We start from the raw sequence: 14,308 nt of genomic DNA, 5'->3' as shown, positions 1-14,308 counted from the left end.
CACCCAGCTGGAACAAAGGATGTGGCATCAAGACATTGCAGAAGAAAAAGCACCTGCAGTGACAGCAAAATGGGAGACAGGGCAACAGCTGGAAATGTCTGTGGGGTTCTTAACCAAAAAGAAGTAAAGTGGGGATTATTCTAGGACATTCTTTCCAGCTACAGTGACTGGGAAGCCCAAGTTAACTTCCTCCCTGGTTTATTTTGCTGATTAATCAAGAACATCAAAAGAGAGCACCTCCTTGGACCTCAGGCTTTAGGAGCGGATCAGCAGATGGATGTCTTGGGGCACGTCCCTCTGGAGATCACCACTGGGACCCTGCCTGCCCCAGGAGGCGGTGTTAGTTACCTTGAGGAGGAGGAATTCCCAGCTGGAGGGGGGTGGAGATGGCCATTAAAAACAGCTTGAATGCAGGACATATCACTCCAAGTTGTACTTCCAAGCCATAGAGCCAACAAAGTAGTTGGGAAGGGGAGAGAGCCCTAGCCCTAGGTGGGTAGCAACCCGCCGGTGATGGTTTCACGACAAGGACCTCTGCCAAGAGAAGCATGCGGTACCTGCAGCCCACAGTCGATCTCCGTGACGTCTAGGAGGTAGCTGATGAGCGAAGCCTCCCCACTCAGCGCGATCTCGTAGGTCGGGCCTCCCTCCACCCTGCACAGCGCCATGACATGGGCGACGATATTTGTGTGGCCAAAGAAGGTGAACATGACCCGCTGGCTCTCGCCTGGCTGCAGCACACCGTAGTGCGGCAGGACATCGAAAACCTGGAGGTAGGCGAGGAGAGATCAAGATGTCGAGCGTGGAAATTGATGCAGAAGAGCAGCCACGGCTTGGAGTGAAGTACAGACGTGGCTGGAGGGGGCTATTCCTCAAACACAGGCAAAATCACCCTAATCTCATCCTGTATCCATTCCACTTACCAGTGGAGGGGCCATGGGAAAAATCTTCTCCCATACTCACTAATGCATTAATTAATACACTACATATTAAAGTAATTTGGGCTGTCTCCTGGCAGCAAGAAATTCTCTTCACTGCAGAACTTGCCTTTAAAAGCACCTTTTACTGCCTTAAGAAAAACACAGTATTCGGAGGTGAAAGCCCTTAGAGCTGGGGGGAGGACTCCAGCCCAGCTCATCTGACTCCTGATGCTTTTCACTCTCTCCGATTTGCATGCTGCGCTCTCTCAAGATGCTACAGCAAAAACTACTGCAGAAATTTCCTGTTGACCACTTGATTAGCAACAAGATGAATAATGCCCTCCATAGCTGCTGCACAGGTCAACCCTACGACATGTCCTGCGTGGCCTCTCCAGTGACCAGTTGCTTCAGCAGCGCTGTGTGATGGGCTTGGAGGGACGTGAGGCCACTCTGCGAGCAGCATCGAGGGCCACCAATGGGAGGGGGGCTACATAACTGCTTGCCACACTGGAAACATGGCACAAGATGGATTCCCACTTACCTCCTCCATTCCCAAGGTGACGGGCTCTGCCTCCACAAACTGCATCAGTTTGTTGATCCCCACCAGGCTCTGAGTCTCCACAGCACCTTCCAGCTCCGCAGCAGTGGATGGCAGCAGCTGGAAAACAAGCACCATGGGCTGCAGTGAGCAGCTGGCTGGTCTGGGTGAGACCACTCTGCTGCAGGCTCCACCACCTCATCCAGCCAGGAGCAGCTGAGATGGGACCTGGGTGCATATCAAGTACAGGTATGTCCGTGCCATCCACTGAGTGTGGGTCCAAGCCCACCCACAGGTGAGACACGGGCTCCATCTGCACTTCTATGTGCAAGCTTGCATGGGGAAGCTGAGTGCACCCAGCCCTCAGTCCTGGCAGAGACCTCAAGGGCATTTTTCACCCTTGTGCCGGCCCAGCTTCGCTCACTCCTACCCAAGGAATGTGCCCAGAACCCCATGCTTCAACAGGTTAGGTTCTTCATGACAAAACCAGGAACACAGCTGCAAGTGAGAAGTATCAAAACCAGGAAAATAAGGACTTGGCACAACTATCCCATTTCAGAGAGTGCTTAGGCTTCATCTTGTGCACCCATCAGTGCTGGAGAGCTGAGGATCTCCACCAGGTCATTCTCTTGAACGACACCTTTCTGAAGAAGGCAGCCAAGGTGTTCTTCTGTCTCGCAGCAGCTGAGAGCTGGTGTTTGACCTCAGAGGTGCCATCTTTCAAAAGGAACCTCATCCCTGGGCTTCTGATCCCTAATTTAATAAGCGAGGGCTTTGTGAGTGCTTTTGAAATGTAGTAACACCTGCTTCTTCAGTAACGTGAAGAAGTGCTTTGTGCTGGGGCCTTGACATCAGCAGAATCTGCAAGAATATTTATGGGACATCTTTACACCTAATCAGAGGCTACATCTCCCCGGTAGATGAAGCTCAGAATCAGAAGATTCAATGCTCTTTCTCTCGTCTTCACATTTTCAAGCCTAGCAAAGCTTTGCCAAGCGCCTGTTCCCAAAGATTCTAACCCGCATCTTTCCTAGGCCTATGGTCTCCCACCTCCCCAGGGAGGGTATGTGGTACAGTGACACAAGCGGAAGATGAAGCTGCAATCCAGACATATCCTTTGAAGCACTTTTGGATCCTACTTAGCCATATCTACTTGAATTTCTTCGGTTTATTTCTGCATACATGGCAACAAAGCAGGAAATAAAGATGATTCCACCCTTCTATCCGAAAACATTCAGCCACACTGTTCTTTACGTCTACAGGGTATCATTTCTCCTGATTCAGAAAAAATGTGCAGTTATAATGTTAAAATGACCGATATTTGGATGTGAGCAGGTGCAACCCCTCTCCTTGAACTTAATGCCAACGCCAGTGCTTTCAGAACTTCCCATGCTTTCCTGCACCTTTTTTTTTGCCCCAGGAGAAGCCTCTGTCCCACACAATGCAGAACAAGGTGCCAGTTCCCACTAGCACGGACGTCAAGCTCCAAAGCACCGAGGTTCACCAGGAAGGTCAGCAGACCAAAGGCCATTTTCCATGCAGGAGGAAGAGACAATGACTTTGCAAAGTCTCATTTTATCAAAGACAGCTCTGTGGCCATCCCTGCAATACTGCAGGTCTCGGGTGAAGGCAGAGACATAAAAACAGGCGGCTCCAGCTGGGGTTGAGAAGGTGGTACATGGAGATCACAGTACTTGGCACAGCTTGATACAGGAAGGAAACTGGAAGCCTTCACATCATGATGCAGATAAAAGCCTCATTTTACAGTGTAAAAACAAGCCAAAAAAACCCAAACTCAGCATAGGTCCGTAGGATCTGAGTGGGCTTCTCCAAGCAAAACTATCTGATTTCTCCCTCCCCAGAAGCCCCGTGTCCAGCCACTGGCCCTGCTGCCCAGCCCGCCCTCAGGGCACATGACAGCAGGGCAGCAAAAAGGGGGATTGGCACAACCATGGCTTTTTGGTGGCAAGCTGGGGGAGGCAACGCAAGCGGTAGGTGTACAAGAAAATCTACCTTTGTTTCCAGGGAGTCATCTGCATCTGCTGGCTCTTGGGCAGGATCCCCTGCGGCTCCCAGGGCTTTGGCTGGTTCCTCCACACCTCCATCCCTGCAGCTCCTCCCTGCAGACACCGAGCGCTTGGACCAGGCTCCCTCCTCCTTTGGTGGTTGGGGTTTGATGAAAAATTTAGGTACTGGAGGGCTGAACCTGGAAAATAACATAACTTTGATTGTGGACCTGCAGTGGGAGGGAGGGAAGCCTGCACGAACAGCTCCTCAGCAGGATGCAGCCCCCGGCTGGGCACTGGTGCTGTGAACTCAGTAACGGGTCTGACCCAGCAGCTCCGAAACCAGGATGGAGCAGGTCAGCGTACGGGGCTGCCTAGGGATGACGCTGGTATAGCGGCGGCGCAGGCAGCTGGCAACTGGCTGCAAGGAGGAATGGAAGAGGACACAGGTGAAAGCCTTGTAGGGAGGTAAAAAGCACATCAGGAAAGGAAGAGACACACAAACTGTGCAAAAAGGTGAACCTGAGACACAAAGGGGCAGATCCGGACAGCAACAAGCCAGTGCAGACCCACCAGTGCCCTCCCGAAAGCACCCACAGCTGCAGACTGTGCCTCCCCCACCCAGAGGGCCAAAGCCAGAACTTCTGCAGCTCTACCAGGTGCTAATCTGGAATATTTCCCCTGACACCCACCTGCAGCTGCAGGTCAGCACAAGCAAGCAGCAATGCCCGAGGCTTTCTCCAAGCGCCGTAAGGCAGGAGCAGGGATGGAGCCCGGAGCCTGCTGTGCCCGAACCCCGACAGAGCCCAGCACCGTGCGGGGGCACCCACAGAGCCCGGCACGGGACACCCACACACACGCGGGGCAGCGTGGAAAGACACGCTGAGCAACTCCAGGCAGAGACTCACAGCTGAACAGCCCATTGATCCCTGAGGAGCACCGAAGCAGCAGCGATTGGTGCTCTGGGGAAAGAAGCTTTGGTCATTTTTAATCAATACACAGCAAACGCTGATGACAAGGTTCAGCTCCTGCTGTGCCACCGGTATTCCCTGGTTGTGAAACAACGGCTCCAACCGCACCTCGCGCTAAAAGAGCAGCAGGTCTGCTGAAACAAGGCTATAACCGATGTGGCACTTACCAACGGCATGATCACCTCCCCAGCAGTTTCTAAACACAAACCATTTGAGGACCAATTTGGCAAATGATTCAGCAAAGCGGTTCAACAGCTCATCTTACTGACAGGACTGAGTTGATAGTTGGACCAAGACGTGTCAGTAAAAAGTGTTCGGTTTAACATTTTCAAACATTCCCAGTGACTCAGACTACATTCCCTGTTTCAAATTGCAGCAGGTGCTCACAGTAACTCTGTTCACCCTTCTGATGCCCCTCCCTGTGGAGGGACACACTGGAACCATGCCTGCCTGTCACCACGCCTATCTGCAAGTGTTCCCGGGGGCAAACGAGGCCCATCTTTTACAGCAATGTGGGTGCTTCCTTCCCAGCTGGGAACTCAGTGCCTTTAACGACGTGCTCCCAAATGAGTATTTGTCTCTAGCTTTGCAGCTCATCATTTAAGGCTGGTTTCCATTTCTGGATTAGAGGCTCTGCGCCTCACAACCCCCAGGAGATCCCACCTGACTTGTCCTTCCTGCAACCACATGCAAGAACAAGGCTCTGCCCAGGCGATCTGCCCCAAGCAGGGACTGATGAGCAGCAGTGCTGTCACCCCTCCTCAGCCCCGCCTCTGCCTGCTACTGGGACCACATGGGGGACACCAAAGGTGACCTCGGCACCGTCCACGTGGAAGAGCAAAGCAGGACTGGAGGGGACGAAGGCGCGCGCTTGCCCTGCAGAGCATCGCCCATCTCCAGTCCCACCAGTGCAACCTTCGCTCCTCTCAGCCCAGGCACCTTAACAAGTATTGGGGTGCCCTGAGGGGTGACCCACCTGCTCAACACCTCCAGCAGCCGCTAACTTGGGCATCTGCCTCAGGATGAAATAAATCCACCTCATCTGCAACAACGGTGCCTCCAGGCAGCCTGCAGCTGAACGCTGCCTGTCCCTGGTGATAGGGAGATGCCCGCAGCGCAGGGGCAGACACATCCAGGGCCAGGAACACCTCAAAGCCCTCCAGCTACACACCAGTCCATGCACCAGTTCAGCGCATGGGTCTGGCCTTTGTCATGGTGATTGTCCCAAAACTGCTAGCTGTGACCCATCCTAGCCAGGAAATGAAAGCGTGGCTCTCAGAGCTGCTTGTGATAAATACATGAAAAGGAAGGGAGAGAGGAACCCAAGGTGTCAATAGAAAGCTGACCCCTGGGACAAGAAATCTTCCTGGTGCTGAAAGAAAAGGGGGTTGTCTTCAAAAAGGAGAAGAAAGGGGAAGATAACAAGATGCTCAGCATCAGCCCAAGCTTTAGGCAGCTCTTCCCCTCCAGCACCTTCTGGCCAAGGCTGTGAATGCAGGGAGGAAGGCAAGGAGCAGAGAGCAGCTCCTCCACCTGCAGAGGGGACCCATCCCAAACCAGAGGGGCCGAAGGGCTGTGGACGTGCCTCCACCAGCGCCGTGGAGCTGAGAGACGGAGCCTCCTGACATAAGCACGTCAGCCTGGAGCTGGAGGGGCTGAAAGCAAGGGGTTAAGCCCTCCAGGTCCATCTCACCCAACCTGGCCACCCCTCAGGTGAGACAAAATGCATCCAGGAATTAACAGTGGGGATTTAATGGGAGTACGGGTGGATTGACACCAGGGGGAGAGGAGTCCTTCCTGCTAAGGCCAGGACAACCTTGTGTCACCCACTGTCCCCAAGCTCCTGTTAAAAGTATCTCAGCCTCTCTCTTGCTTTCTGAGCCTGCTAGGGCCACAGCTTCTCACAGCTTCCCACACCCGCCTCCCAAAATAGAGGAGCTAGAAATCACACCACTTCTGCAAACTACACGTGAAGATTCACACAGGATGATGTGACCTGGCTGGCTGAGGCTGTGCGAGAGCCAGTAACATGAGGACTGTCCCCTCAACCCTGCAGTGCTGCAAGAGGAGTGCCCCAGGTCCCCACAGCCCCGGCCAGCACCAGGGACATGAGCCAGAAGCCACCACCCCTTCGCATTAAATGCCAGAGTTTTAACAGTGCTGAGACTGCTTCCCTAGTGCATGGCACTCACGTGTGGAGCATCCTTGCCCAGGTCCCCAAGAACCACCCGCTGGTGCCCCCACTAGCCATGGCACTGGATTAAAACAAGCCTCCCAGCAAAGCACGAGCTCTTCTCAGGTCATCACAGGGAAAAGCACCAGAGACCGCATGCCCATGAGGCACCTGAACAGGCTACAGGCCCCTACAGTGCACTTTTATTTCTCCTTCCGGCCATCAGATGCATATTAAAAAGGCACTTTGGAGCTAGCTACAGACAGCTCAAGAGTGTTTGCTGCTGAAAACAGAATAATATAATACAGGCGCAAACCAAAAGGCTTCCCAGTGCACCATGTGGGAACACTGGGCTTGAGCTGGGCCACCTGGCTCTGCCCAGGCACCCATGCACTCTGGGTGCCTCGTTACACCCTGCGGTAGCACGCAAAGACCTCACAACCCCTGGCCAAGCAACCTCCAGAGCACAGGGTCTCGCAGCTGCACCACAGGAAAAGCCAACCATGGCCCCTCTGCCCACCAGCTCGCATCACTGTCCCTGCACGGTGCCAAGAGCAGAGCGAGGAAAAGGAGGGAGATGCAATGACGGCGCATGTCCTGAAGTCCTCACCTAGAAGGAAACGTCCCTGCTCGTCTTGACAACACCTGCTGAACCTCAGGAGGTGTCTCCACCAGCCCGCACTGGTGCAGGCTGCCCAGCATGCCTGGGGTGGGCAGCGATGCCACAGCGCACCCTCCCAACGGCGCTCTGCAGCGGGTCACCGCAGGGAAAGACAGGAGAAGGTAAAGCAGCAACGATAACTAATGCAGAAGGAGAAACAAACCAAAACAAGCTCCAGTTTCATATACTTCCTAGGGTCGCATCCCCAGATCACCCAGACAGACACTGAAGCTCCACCCCGCTGAGTACGCCAGCACCACCATCCACCCCCTGTCCAGAAGGAGCAGGGTTTGTGCACCAGCAGAAATCACAGATTTAAGGCTGTGTGTGGCTTTCACCCTGTGTAAAAGGCGACTTAACATCACTGCTGGGTTATTATTAAAGGTCACTCCCATAGCACAACATAACTACCCCCTGCTTTACCAAGAGCAAGGCAGAAATACTCCCAGGAAATGTGCTCACAGTCCAATGGCCCCACTGAGCTCCTGGGGCCGGGGCAAGGGACGAGCAGACAGGATTGGCCTGGTCCAGGTGACACCGGGGACAGCTGGGGACGGCTGTGGGGTGATGGAGGCAAGTGGGTGAGGGAGAGGTGACAGGTACCACCGAAGAGGAAGCAAGCAAAGCAAGCTCACAGTTGGAAGGGTTTCACACAGAGGAGAAAGATGACTCTCCCGAGGGCAGAGCAGCTGAAAAGGCGGCATTAACTGAGTTAGGCACTCTCAAAATGCATGACAAGCCAGCTGGCCCAGATGGACCCCTGGGGTGCCCAACCCCCCGGGACTCCTGCCTCCTGCTACAGGAAGCGGACGGTGGGAAATAAACCAATCCTTCTCGCACCAGCCTACACCATTAACTCTGGGGTGGGCACCTCGTTGGGCTGCCCCGCTCTTTGCGGAGCCCCATTAAATCTCCCTGGGACCTGAAGTCCTCCCCAGGCTGCTGTGCTGTAGAGAGCTGAAGGTTTCCCCTCTCTTTGCCCCTGGCTGCCTCCCTCTCCAAGTCAGGAGACACAGATTTATGGTGATACATCCCAAAGTCCTCACCTGGGCTGTGTGAACACGGGGTCCATACTGCCTTAACACAATTGCTACTTGTTCTCTGAGTTGGCAAAGACAAACCACCTGCTTCTGCAAGCAGCGTGGCAATCTGTCAGAGTTCAAGGACAATGCTCTTAGTCATATGATTTCATTTTATGTGGTCCTGCGAGGACCAGGGAGTTGGACTTGATGATCCTTATGGGTCCCTTCCAACTTGAGATATTCTATGAATCAATGCTCCTGCAGAGCTACAAGGGCAGTAGTAACAGCAGGTCTTCCCACTGTGGCTGTTTTCAGGGATGAAGAGATGGACCAGGTGGATAAGAGATGATTTTTTTATAACAGGCTCATTTAACAGAGTCTATCACAGCATGGAGTGGCTCCTCACCTAGAGCACATGGAGCTGGTGGCTGTGGCCAAAGAAAACATTGGCAAAGAAACCATTGTGGGACCAAAACACTGGCTCTGGCTTTTAGAGGAACAGCAAGCATTGCTTCTGCTCCACGCCGGGACAGTCTCCTGTCTCCTCGGTGATACAAGAGGAAAACAGAGCACTGGCACATGCCAGGCAGATCCCACTCTTTCTGAAAAAGAAATACAGGATGGTGTTTTGGGAAATGATCTCCCTGACTGGTATTCTCCTCGTCTGCCTTAAACCAGCCAGTCAGAAGCAAGAGATCTGAAACCCACCCAAACCCCATCCTGCCCATCCACCATCCCAATATCAGCCTCTCGAGGGGAAAGAGTGGCTGTACAGAAGGAGGAGCACCAGTTTCACTGTCTTGTGAGTGTCCAGCCTCACGCAGGACAAAATCCCCATTCTCTGGAAGGGTTTTTGCTGCCAATCCGTCTCGGCAGCACCCAGCTCAGGGCTGATGATGGGACCAGCAGGGAAGCTGGGCTCTCCATCACCTCTGCACTAGGCAGCACCTTGCACTAGAAGGAATCAGCACAAAAATCCCCTGTGCAGATTTACACCCAAAAGGATGTGAAGATTTGGCACCTGCATTCAAATTTGGCTTGAGCCTCTTCTCCTAAGAGTTTAAAGATTTCTCACCTACCCTCTGAAGACAGGGATGCACCAGGAAAGAGCACAGCGATACTAGAGACGGCACTCTTGGGCAGAGCGACACCAGTGTGTTCAGATGGATTTTCCCTTAAGGAAAGCTGTTTGATGCACAGCTTGCTGGAAGCAGGAAAAGAGTGAAGGGTGAGAAACAGCTGGAGAAATTGCGAGAAACAAGGTCTGGAAAATTTTGTCACCGTACTCCTCATTGCCACATGCAGTGACAGCAGGTCAGCAAATAAAGAGGACTATAAATAGCCCATCCTGCCCCCCAGATTTCATCTGGTGGCTTCACTACTCAGTGCTCTGCCAGAGGGATGATGGGGAAGCAACAGCAACAGTCCCTGAATCGATGCTCTCGCTCTACCTCAGCCAGGCTATGACAGCAAGCCGTTCCCATGAACAACAGAAAAATTTAAAAAAAAAAAAAAAAATCAACATTTTGTTTCATAAACATTGAAGCTCTGCAGAGACCGGCCTTGAGCAGCAGCCTCCTGCCCAGAGGGAATTAAAGGAGGAGCCATCCAGGCCGCACAGGCGTAACATCATTTATAGGGAGCAGGATGTTGTTTGCAGTGCAAACGTACCTCGGGTTCCCGCTGCGTGCCCCGGGTAATGAAGATGTCCAGAAAGCAAAGACAGAAGTCAGCTGCTCCCCAGGTTTGCTAGCTGAACATCGCTGACAGAGCAAGACATCGTCACCTTCCAGACAGCGTTTGCTGACCGGCTACAAAACCAGAAGGCAACCCCCATCCCACCACAGCCTGCTCGGGGCGTGGGTGACACAGGGACACCTCCCACACTTTGTCCTGAGACAGTCAGCTGCTCGACAGCACCTTGGGTAGGACGTGCAGCGCTTTTCACCCAACCAATGCTTTCTCCTTCACCTTCCCTACCCTCAATCTGCTCCTCCAACAGCCTGGGGCTGCTCCCCAATCCCCGAGGCGAAGGACAGCTCTCAGGGTCTGTCACCCTGTGCAAAGGAGGAGGCTGAGCCTCAGAAAACCCAAGAGGAATAGTTAAAGCAATTCTCACGCAGCTGTTCTGGGCTCCAACCTCCACTGCAATGGCCCAGATGAAAGTCCTCCAGGTGTACGACAGCGTAATAGGCGGTCAGAAGCCCTGGGGCAGCAGAAGCTGTCTCAAACCTGCAGTCAGGCTCCCAGGAGCGCAACCAGAAGGTGCCATGCCCAGGCCTGGGGCAGGCTGGCTGACTCGCCAGCACGTGAGCTGGGAAAAGAGCAGCACCGTGCTGGAAAAGGCACGGAGATGGAGGGTGCATGGTGACAGCAGAGAAGAAAGAAGCTTACAGACATGTTGCAAATAGAAAATCATCACCCCCCCAACCTTTGTCCCGATAAAGCATCACTGTACCACACCTAGTATGCAGGTTTATGTCTCTAAGATAGACTTGGTAACAGCATATGCTCGCTTACACCTGGCTCCAAACCCCTCCCTGCCAATCATTTTATTTACTTTTCATTCTCTCTGGGTGCAACAGGCAGCAAATTTCCAGGTCTCCCTTGCTCCAGCTCCCCAGTGTCTCTGTCCGCAAGCACAGAGCCTCTCCATCAGCTGTTCACAGCAGCTGCACTGCCACCCCAGAGGTGAAGCCTGCCTGGCACCAGTCCTTGCTCCAAGACACTCCATCTCTGAGAAATAAGAGGCCACTTCTCCCTTACACCAAGCAAAACGCTTCTCTGCTGCTGCCAAACCACACGGAGCTGAAGGCCGCATTCAGCAGCACGTTTCCATCACGACTCAGCCCTTTTCTAACTTACCCACGGGATTTAAGCAGGAAAAGCAGCACCCATGGGGCTACCAAAGCCCAAAACGTACTACCCCGAGGAGCTGATGGCACTGGGGGGATGAGGAGGGGGTATGGTCTACTGTCACCCATCTTAGACTCCCCAGCACCAGGGGCACAGTGGATGGGTGCATTTCGGATGTACGTGCTCGCTGCTGCTGTTGCTACCTCTCCCCTCCGCTGGGATGACAGAGGACTGCTGTCAGATTTTTGCCTTGCACTGTTTTTCACTGCCTGCATTTTCCATTTCTTCTTTGTTACAAAAACAGCAAAGCAGAAACCCCATCAAATATAACAGAGAGTTGGGGGGTTTTCTGGTCAGTAACAAGGCTGGGATCTGGCTCGTAGGGTCCCTGCACTGCAACCTGCCAGGGGACATGGAAGGAGAGAGGGCGGAGGAATGAGAAGTTACTAACGCTGTAGGAAGACCCATTTGGGAGGAGAAAGGCTCCTGGTTGGTTCAAAACACATTGGCCGAGAAAATCCTGGATGGAAAGGAAAGAGTCATCTTCTACATGTTTAGCTCAACAAGCCCTTTCCCCAAAGAATCTACTGGCAATTCATTATGCTGGATTCGTAGCTACGAAGTTCCCACTCTCCAGACACGCCAGATCAATACACAGAGGGGGTTTGACATGTGCCACAGAGGTGCAGAGCTCCCTGCTGATCCATCCTGGCACACGGACTGATTGGTGTGTGTCAGCTCTGTCCCAGGGAGGAAACATGTCTCACGTGAAGGGGACAAAGAGGTGATGCAGGAACAGCAACGCTCAAAGTAAATGACAAGGCACAGGTCCTTAACAGAGGATGAAAACTCTAGAGAACAGCGAAGTTTGGGGATGAGCCTTTGGCAGCCTTTGTCACAGGTCTCAAAAAAAATCCTTGTATATCCTTTGGGATTTAATGTCTTCCTTTTGATGGGAAACCCAAACAAAGCTGAGGAGCTGGATACTGCCCTTAGAAAGGGGGACAAATCAGTCTTTCAGGAAGAAGCCTTTAAGGTAAGAAATATGATAAAATGTCCGAATTTGAGTCCAGACCTACTGTCTCCTGCTGGGTGACTCTGGTGACCCACTCCAACGCTGCAGAAAACATCTTGGTGCAAAGGCTTAACTCAGCTTTGAGCTATCAAAGGCCCAAAGGGTGAGGAGAACGTGTTCTCAGTCTGTCTCTAACCACGTAGAGGTCCAGAAGAAGAGCAACCATGAGAGATTTATGGCTCAGCAGTGCCAGAGAAGGGACACGGGTTGGCGTGAGTTGAGCACGTCCAACCACACAGCAATGGTTGGACTGTGTTGCTTGTATGATTGCTCTGCTCAAAGTAGCAGCAGTGATTAAAGGGTAAGTAGGAAAAACAGGTTGAACAATTAGAAGAAAAAAAGATCTAAGCACATAGTCTTGTCCAGGCAGAGGAATAACATTTTTCTCTCCTGGCCAAAATAAACGTGTGTGTCTGATTGATGGTGGGAGTCTCTGATGATCGGCTCCAGCAAGGTCAGATGGATGGATGGTTAAACTCTATTGATCTCACCTTCATGAGACCTGATGTTTGATTACCTCGATGTCAGACTGGGTGAGTTTGATCTGATAATTTAGAATACTAACAGTGCTTAATGTGGACCAGAAATAATATCTGACATGCTGCCCTTCTGCCAGGCTCTTAATGAGCAACTTGAGGTCTTAATAGCTTGGAGACCATCTTCATTTCCAGCTCTGCCACGGAGAATCACATGGTGTCTGCTGAGGGACCCACAGAAAGTACATTTCTGCTTAATTAACATACAGAGCAGAAAAGGGAGCTGCCACAACATCCCCAGTGCTAACGAGCCAGTGAAGGGGCTATGCCAAACCCTTCGGAGCAGAGGCTGCTATCCTGCCAGATGCTCAGGACCCTCAACTGCTACCGACTCAGCAGAGTTGGGTGACTCAGCATCCCCTGGAAGAACAAGCACCTGTAGGCTCGGGTCCTAAGCCAGTTTAGGTGGAGACGGGGTAATTAAAAGCTGAAAACTGATTCAGCATTCACATTTCCAAAAACCTAAATTGGTTCTAAAAAAAGAAAAGAGTAAAGATAAACAGGCAACTGGCCACCAAGTGGCCCCAGAAGAAATTAATTCCACACAGGCTTTGCTGTAATGTGCTTGCTTCTCTGTTATTATAAAATATATGCATTGTTCTATCATCAAAATTAGATTTTCCCTCTAGCTTGCAATTAAACCCTAATCTAATTTACCAGGAGATGACGGGGCCTCCAAGCAGAGCTTACAGTTCTGCTCCTCCTTCCCTGCCCACCTCCCTCCACCTGCTTTTGCAGGCTTTCCTCTGCATTTTAGGGTCTGTTCTTGAAGGTGCCGTGCATCAAGAAGGGCCACACTAAAGACTGGTTGTTACTCGGTACGATCCGGCTGTGAACAGGCTACCCCAGTGCCCAGGTCTTCTCCCCCAAGCTCTCCTCATAGCCATAGCTAATCTCCAGTTCCCAGTAGGTTGTGTCCTCTGAGCCAGATCCCAGTTCTCTAAACAAACCTGTTTACTGATGATCTCTATTATTTGTAATGGCAGCACTTCAATGCACAATGGTTAACTTTGCTCAGTTTCCTAGGGCATTATAGAAAAACCATTTGCTACTGTAATTAAAACTGCCCAGACTAGACTTTTGTGCTATGCAGAGAGGCCACAGCGGGAGGAACTGCTGGAAATGTGTTTATAAATGTGCTCCAGCACGACTGCAAGATTGCTCTTGGGCTTGGAAACCACAGCCCAGCACTGGATGGCCCCGCTTCCCACGGACGTTCAGACAAGTGCTCCCACCAACACCTACAGCTGTACCCAAAGCTGCACCAGAACCTGCCGTTTCCCTGTAAAACACTAAATAGCTGTTTGGGGAATGTGATGAGCAGTTTAACAGATGAAAATTCACTTCACCAGTGTGGTGTTTGCCTCAGGCCACAAAGGTCTGAGAAAGCAGCTTTCCAATACCAGCCTTCCTTCCCAGGGGAACCAGTATGGGGGCTACAGCAAAGCAGCAGCAAGAGACTGGGGCAGCAGCACATCGTTCTGGTGGCAGTGCCTGTGTAGGTTCTTAGTGTAAAATGACAACCCAGAGGGTTGGCAGGAAAGAAAAAT

At 52.2% G+C, this 14,308-nt stretch overlaps 1 protein-coding gene across 1 annotated transcript in view; it reads right to left on the bottom strand.

Moving 5' to 3' along the window:
* The window catches only part of LOC141935864 (hydrocephalus-inducing protein homolog), a 91,017-nt gene that overhangs the window by 18,642 nt on the left and 58,067 nt on the right, over positions 1-14,308 (bottom strand). The window contains exons 23-29 of the mRNA XM_074852511.1: positions 12,227-12,307; positions 5,440-5,598; positions 4,463-4,549; positions 3,808-3,885; positions 3,472-3,546; positions 1,462-1,578; positions 558-767 (exon numbers count right to left, since the gene is read on the bottom strand). Coding sequence (XP_074708612.1) covers positions 558-767; positions 1,462-1,578; positions 3,472-3,546; positions 3,808-3,885; positions 4,463-4,549; positions 5,440-5,598; positions 12,227-12,307 — 807 coding nt within the window. The remainder of the gene's footprint in view (positions 1-557; positions 768-1,461; positions 1,579-3,471; positions 3,547-3,807; positions 3,886-4,462; positions 4,550-5,439; positions 5,599-12,226; positions 12,308-14,308) is intronic.

This window comes from Strix uralensis, chromosome 29, assembly GCF_047716275.1.
Source record: "Strix uralensis isolate ZFMK-TIS-50842 chromosome 29, bStrUra1, whole genome shotgun sequence".
NCBI lineage: Eukaryota > Metazoa > Chordata > Aves > Strigiformes > Strigidae > Strix > Strix uralensis.
The sequence above is the reverse complement of the archived record's forward strand: the minus strand, read 5'-3'. Positions and strand labels throughout refer to the sequence as shown.